Source organism: Microtus ochrogaster, unplaced genomic scaffold (genome assembly GCF_000317375.1).
Source record: "Microtus ochrogaster isolate Prairie Vole_2 unplaced genomic scaffold, MicOch1.0 UNK88, whole genome shotgun sequence".
Taxonomy (NCBI): domain Eukaryota; kingdom Metazoa; phylum Chordata; class Mammalia; order Rodentia; family Cricetidae; genus Microtus; species Microtus ochrogaster.
In genome coordinates this window covers 1,380,925-1,388,896 of record NW_004949186.1, presented here as the reverse complement: position 1 = coordinate 1,388,896, position 7,972 = coordinate 1,380,925, and the positions used below count along the sequence as shown (strand labels likewise).

The window sequence follows — 7,972 nt, the reverse complement described above, 5'->3', positions numbered from 1 at the left end:
CCTTCCTTCCTTCCTTCCTTCCTCCCTCCCTCCCTCCCTCCCTCCCTCCCTTCATCCTTCTTCATCTTTTTCATTTCTCTGAGACAGGGTTTCTCTGTGTAGCCCTGGCTGTCCTGGAACTCGCTCTGTAGATCAGGCTGGCCCAAACTCAGAGATCTGTCTAAGCAATCATCTTCCAAGTGCTGTGATTAAAGGTGTGCCCCACCACTGCCTGGCACAGATTCTTCTAGTATCAAAACCAAGACCTGGTGTGCCCCTTGCCCAGCCTCAGCCTACTGGTCCCACAGCAGCACTTGGTGCAGCGAGTTTCTTAGATGCACTCCTGTCTCATCTTCTATTACATTATTAGATTAGAGTATTAGATCTACTCCTGTCTCATCTTCTATTACATTATTTTTTCCTCCATCTCTTTGGCTGGATTTCCCTTTTTAAGTTTGTAAATATTTGAGTTTCTTACACCCAGACATGCCGTCTCTCCCCTCTATCTGGACACATATTTCACTTTCTGTGTGTGTGTGTTTTTTTTTTTTAACTTGGTACTAATTTTGTAGTGCTGGGGATTGAATCTAGAGGTTTTGTACATACTACAGAAGTGCTCCACCACTGAGCTACATCTCAACCTACCCCACACACAAACAACAAAAACCAACCAACCAACCAACCAACCAACCAAACAAACAAACAAACAAACAAACAAGCAAGCAAGCAAAAAAACCCAAGACAAAGTGTTCTATGGCAGCCAGCCTGGCCTTGAACTTGCTCTGGCAGGTTAAAGATCTCAGCCTCTGGGGTAGCTGGAGTATAATTCTAGATTCTAAATGCAACTAATCTTAAGAAACCACCACTGGAACCTAGTCTGTTTGGATGCTCACCTTCCTAGACCTGGATGGTGGGGGGAGGACCTTGGATTTCCCACAGGGCAGAGAACCCTGACTGCTCTTTGGACTGGAGAGGTAGGTGGAGGGGGATGGGGGGAAGGGGGAGGGAAATGGGAGGAGTGTAGCAGGTGAAAATTTGTAATAATAATAATAATAATAATAAAAACCCACCACTGCTGAATTCTGGTTCAGTGGTAACCGAGAGTCTCCCCAAGCATCCAGAAAACAATTGCTCTTTCCTTTCCCAACTACCTATGTGTGTAAAGTCATGTTTCCTTTATTAAAGAAAAGTACATATGATAAGAAAATGAATGTGGGGCTGACATGAGAATGTGTGTAGTTTTTACTATGCCAGAGTAGAAATAAAAATATAAAACAATTACATTTTAACACTATCATTGTACAAGAATATGTAAACACAAATGTTACAAGAATTATACTGCTTCTATTAGCACACATTTTAAAATGATTAAAAACATAAATTTAGATTGAAGAGAAAAGAAACTAATTTCAGGAGGTGAGTCCTATAAAGTCCCTGAGTTTGATTCCAAAACAAATGGAGTATTTTCTATAGACTCAACAGTGCTTAAATATCATAATGTACACTTAGTTAAAAATGTTGAGCATGTTTTCACCTTAAACTATCTCTCCTTTTACTTAGCTTTCTTTCAAGTTTTTTTTTTCTTTATTTGTTTAAGACAGGTTTCTCTATGTAACTCTGGCTGTCCTGGAGCTCGCTTTGTAGACCAGGTTGGTCTTGCCACTGCCTGGATTTCTTTCAAGTTTTTTTTCTTCCTCCCCAGATCATCTGATAAAGAGAAATCAAAACTGAAAGACTTTAGCAGATGCAAAAACATGACAAGAGGCTGGAGAGATGGCTCAGAGGTTAAGAGCACTGCCTGCTCTTCCAAATGTCCTGAGTTCAATTCCCAGCAACCACATGGTAGCTCACAACCATCTGTAATGGGGTCTGGTGCCCTCTTCTTGCGTGCAGGCATACACACAGACAGAATATTGTATACATAATAAATAAATAAACATTTAAAAAAAAAGCATGACAAGACTAGGAAGATGACAACCACCATGCCTAGACCCAGCTAAGCAACGTCCCTAAGAAGGGACCCAAAACTAAAGAGGTGGTAGAAATGCCTGAGGGGAAAAAAAAAGTAACCGAAGAACACAGTAGACCTGGGAAAGAAACTGCCATATTGAACACAGCAATGCAGCAAACCCTTAGAACTAACACAGGAAAAGAAAAAGAAATACCAATAACCTACCAAAACAAAGCAGCACCTAGCTAATTGACTGGAAAGCCCAAACCCCTTCCTATAGTAATCGTAAATGTGCATGGCCTCAACTCACTTAAGAAGACAGAGGAACGGACCAGATGGAAAAACAGGACCAACTATATGCTGTCTCCAAGAAACACACTTAAGGAGAGATACCCCAAAACTCAACATCAAAGGATAGAAAACAAGCTTCAGCAACTGGAAATCAAAGGAAGCAGACATAGCTATCTTTATACAAGATAAATCAACACTAATCAGAAGAGATAAAGGGGACATTACATATTTAAAAGGGAACCATTCATCCAGATATAATTGTAAACATTTATGCATCAAATATTGGAGCCTCTAATTTCATAAGATAAACACTTAAAAGGCAAAAAAGGCCACATACATCTGGGCTAACACAATATTAGAAAATCTCACTCTAAAAAAAGAACAAAGATACTTCAGAGTCAAATATACTATGGATCAACTGAACTTAGAAAAACTATAGAAACTATAGAAATATGTAGACACTAAGCAATACAGTTTTTGAAACGAACAGTTGGTCATTCAAGAAATCAAAGAAGAAATTTTAAAAATTCCTAGAGACAAGTAAGATGATCATCCAAACAGGCAAAACTACAGGCTTGTCCCCTTTGACAATTAAAAGCAACCAGAACAGCTGGTCCACAGACAGGATTTTGGAAGCCCATGAGCTTAGAAATCTCCAGATGTTTCAAACTGAACAAATGAGCAATTCTACAGGGGGGGGGGGATTAACCTACAGCACCTTTAAAGATTACAAAATCTGAAAAGACTGAGAGATCTGTCTTAAACATGTGATCTGAAGAGAAATACAGAGTATAATTTCTTCCTTCATAGGTATAAAATAGGATGACATTAAGTTTCATAAACAAAAAGGACTTTAGAATTAATCCTTTCGTGTTATACATGATAAAACTGAAATCTGGAGAAATTAAGGGAACGTTAAAGCTACAATGCTAGCAGAAAATACCAACTTCCTGCCTGCCTGGCTCATCCTTTCTCTCTCTGTTGCTCCACAAAACCAGATAGGAAGGTACCGGTAAGCATACTGGCATTAAAAGTTTGAAATGTACCATCTAAGAAAAAATCAAGTCATTATTTTGGGCACTACTAGGCTCCAATATATGCAAACATTTTAATTTTTATGTAAATCAACACATTCTCTTGGATACATCTTATAACTTGCATCCTTCATGGTAGAAATGACCAATAACTTGTCAATCATCTGACAGACAGAAGTGATTAATACTATTGCAATCAATCAGAGCCAAGAGCATATACTTGACCCAGAGGGGGCAGAGGACATTTATGAGAGAAAGCACTTGAAGAAGGCACTCAAACACATTTCTTGCTCAGTCAATTGCTCTGAAAGCGCACAATAAAGAGCAAATTAGTTGAGTGGATCTTCCAGTAACTGCTGAAGCTCTTTAAAAAATTTAAGCAAAACCTCTTTATTCTCTTGTTTATTCATACTAAAGAACAGCATGTACAAAGCCAATGACGATAATGTTCAGTGAAAAGAATTTTTATAGTAAGTAATTAAGTTAAGAAAGCTGAAAAAAGAACGCTTTATTTTGATGTCAAAATGAATAGGAATCCAAAATTTGTTTTTATTTTTTTTCCAAAATAATTACAAAACTGAAAGTCTATAAATAGGAATCTAAGAAAGCCTTCACTTTCCTGCCCCCCTTGACTTCTGAAATACAGTGCGACTTTCTCCCATCTGCTGTTTTAGACGGAGACAGTAATGAGCATATGGGGCTTTATCTATCAAGCAGCTGTAGTGTAGTTAAAGTTATAATAATTGTCTTTCTCTAAGATAAATTTACATTAAAACCTGGCCAGTGAGAAATAAATAGCTCAGCCACAGAGCCCTCTTACACAAATCTAAAACTCCACAACCTCTATGACAAACTACAGAGATGCAGAGGAGATCCCTGAATCTTATGCCTTTATCTTTAAGGCTTAGCAGATAGAAGAGATGATGCGCAAATCAGCTTATTCCAGCCCACAGACCTATCGTATCGTGTTTTCCTTCTTGATCAAAATGTGAGAACATTAGTGAGTTTACATACTCATCACTAAAGCCAGCATTGGAATTCTTCACAGTTAACAGCTCAGATCCACTATTCCCATTGAGTCGCTCAACTCTGAACCACAAGCCCACCTGCTTATGAGGAAAATCTCAACCCATGAGACACATAGCTCCCCCTGCAGCTATGCATGATTGACCCGAGCTTGAGTAAACTGAAAGGAACCCACAGCACATCTGATTGTAGAAATGGAGCTACTACCTACCTCGGTCTGGATGGTTCAACCTCATCATTTTATTGAATGCTGCTTGAATCTTGGCCTTGCTAGCAGATTGACTGCAAAAAAATTAATAAATAGTGCAAATGCAGATTATAAATTAATGATTTATATGGGTTTCAAGAAATTAAAACCAATGAGAATTTCACCATCTTGTGGGCAAATATAAAATTACAAGCTTTAGGCTTAATTCTACTGACCAGTAAAATAACATGGTGACTCTATCCTCATTTTCAGTTTGAAAAAGTAAATAAATACAAGACTGGTTGGAGATTTAGTTCCATCATAGAATCCTTATCTAGCAGCCATGAGACCCTGGGTTTAGTGGCCAGCACCAAAACTAACACAAAACCACCATAACCAACAGCACCTACACACAGGCCAGGAGAGTTGTGATACACTCAATTACAAGGATTGAAAGCCTATGCTTCTAAGGTCATTTTAGAGGAAGGTGACATATGCCATCATGGTATTTGGGTTCCAGAACAAGCCTGCTAGCTTTTGAGATCAGTCTTGCTGTAGGGTACTAGGTGGCAATCTTGGGCTGAGGTCTCTCACTGAAGGGTGGGAGCATCCTTTCAGAGCAAGGACGCTGCCAAGTGCTAGGACAGTGCCCGGCATGACAGTGTGTTCTAGAAATAGTTGCTGTCTTTTAGTTCCTGAAACAAGCAATCTCAAAACTCCATATAGTTCATTGTGTATCTAGCTTTGTAGAAACCTGTGGCAAAGTTTGGCAGTAGAACCTACAATGTCAGTGAAAATTAATGGAGATAGTTAAAAAAAAATTACTGTGGCAAAACGAAATAAATCTTCAGAATTGCCAGAATTGCAGGTGTTTAGTCCATTTTCTGAGCACCGACAGTAGAAGCTACCATATCTAACTAACAGCCGTCATATTTAGTGACTTAACTTTACCAGGCTTCAAATGGGTAACTTTACAGCTAGCTAGATTACAGTATGCGGGTAGCTGTGAATGGTGAACCGTGTTAGTAAGAGGCATGCAATTTTAGTTATTCAGGTCTAAGTTCAAAGGCCCTGATTCTACTGCTCTTCAGTTAGGAGTTTGTCTTGCCTCATTTCAACTCTCTGAGTATCTTCTCATATGTAACATACATACAATAAAGCTATCTACAAGGATTTCTCTAAAGAGTGAAGGATATTTATGAAAACACAGTGTGTGTGTGTGTGTGTGTGTGTGTGTGTGTGTGTGTGTGTGTGTACCTATAAAGAACCGAATGGAAAGCATCTAACATCTCTTGACCGACTCAGAGTCACCAGGCTGAGAATGCACTGAATGCACCTGAGAGCCCGCAGGGGTTGGCTGATGTTTCTAAGGGCCCAGAATGCTGCTTAGGATCCTCCTTCCATTTCAGCAACACTTCCCATGATCCCTTGATTCTGTTAGTATTCCCATTTCTAGTAGTTTCTTGCCAATGACTACCACTAACCTCCTGCAGGTAAATATCATATTGTCACACATGTCAATAATCCTATGAAGGGCCTGAAATAGTGACTTATGCCTACACTTCTAGCATTCAGGAGGCTGAGACCAAACGATCTTAAGCTCAAAAGGCTATGCAATAAGACTGTCTCAAAAGACAAGCTCCCCTGTGGGGGGAAAAATTATTACTGGCTAAATGAACACACAACCATCCTTCCATAAATAAACTAAGCAAGTTCCTTTATGTGAGGACCTGAGAATACTTCTTTTGGTTGTTTACAAAAGCCTTATGGGAGAACATTTTTAAAGTCAACTTTTAGGTAGCTCTCAAATAGATACTGTTTCATTTCAAAGGGTGACAATCAGATATTCACAAGGGCTAAGGATACTACTTGATTTAATTGCTTAGGAAATGAAAACCACATCACTCTGAAAACCAGTACAAGTCCACTTCCTGTGCTGACATACACTGACCCTTTCTGCGTGAGGCGCTCTCCAGCACCTCTACACTAGTCACGCTATCTTGCAGTTCTGGATGTCTGACATGTACATGTAAATGACTACAGCACAGTCTACAACCTGCACCGTAAGACATTATCTCAGACAGAGTATGCAATGGGTGCTTGATGGACTGCATAGCACCCCAAAAACAATAACCACAAAACCCCAAAATCCCAAACCAAGACCAACAATCACAAGTAAACTCCTTAGAAGAACAAAGGCTGTAGCCTAGTAAATACCAATGTTTTTAAAAAACTATTAATTATAAAAATTAGGAACCTATAAAAAGAGCTTCACAGAACTGTACTACAGAAAGCTAATCACTAAATAACAGCTAACAATTTAGAAAAACACAAATTTCTGTTGTTGAAGAAACATGGTATGTTGGTTTTTACTCTGGATATCAAGTTTTAATTGAACACATGAAACAAAGTATGAATGTTACTTCAGTTAGAATATCCTTGAAAATCAATTACATTGCCTGTTTTTTTTTTTTTAAAGTAACTCTTTTCTACACAAAACCTGAAGTTTTGTGTCCACTGAGGTCGGCCACCCATCAGACTAGATTAAACAGATGGATGCAAAGTTCATGCACACAAACATGGCAGTTGAAAGTCACTGCCTTTAAGACAATGATCTCAGCGGTGAGCTTTGAAGATGAGGGGAGAACTCTCATTTACGTAACTTTATTCCCCTTTTGGTTTTACTACACTAAAACTCTAAGTCCTTGCCACATTTTAATGATTTCTTTGTTGCCCGGACAAAGTGTTCCCTTGAATATGTTTGACTGGCAGGAGGAGAGAGGCTGGGGTGGGTGGGAGAAATAAGGTGTGTGGAACTGAACGACATTCTCAAGTCTGCAGTAAACTCAGCCAATAAGTTTAAGGAAAATAATACTACCTGAGTAATACTAAGCAAGGAATAGTTAGCTAACTAACATGGTCCCTTTGCTTAATTCTATCCACTGCTTTCTCTAACAGGAAAAACTCCCATGTCTTAGATTTAAATAAAGCACTAAGCTAAGCTCCAGTATTTAAAAATTATTATTGTATTTATTAGTTGTAGCCACGTATCTCTCTCTCTTTCTCTCTCTCTCTCTCTACGTATCTCTCTCTCTCTGTGTGTGTGTGTGTGTGTGTGTGTGTGTGTGTGTGTGTGTGTAGGTGTGCGCATATGCACCACTGTATGCATGTAGAGGCCAGGGGACAACTTTTGGGAATGAGTTCATGTGAGTCCAGGTCGAATTGGATTGCACTACACTCAGGTCACGGGGCTTGGTGGCAGCAGCAGGCACCTTTACTGGTTAAACTACCTAGAGAGTTCACAGTTCTTTTATAGTTCTTTTATTTATTTATCTGTTTAGAGCAGGTCATAAAAATGTTTGGGCTTAAAGATTATATGGAGCTACAAGACTTTTTTTTGTCACTATAGCACTTTAACTCTTCTGCTTAATCATACTCATTAAGTCACCAGAAAGTATGCAGTAGATGACAACTGCAACAGCTCTGTGTGTGCAGTGGATGACA

At 39.1% G+C, this 7,972-nt stretch overlaps 1 protein-coding gene across 1 annotated transcript in view; it reads right to left on the bottom strand.

Moving 5' to 3' along the window:
* The window catches only part of Dnajc15 (DnaJ heat shock protein family (Hsp40) member C15), a 45,485-nt gene that overhangs the window by 10,689 nt on the left and 26,824 nt on the right, over nucleotides 1–7,972 (bottom strand). Inside the window, exon 5 of the mRNA XM_005370879.1 lies at nucleotides 4,493–4,563. Coding sequence (XP_005370936.1) covers nucleotides 4,493–4,563 — 71 coding nt within the window. The remainder of the gene's footprint in view (nucleotides 1–4,492; nucleotides 4,564–7,972) is intronic.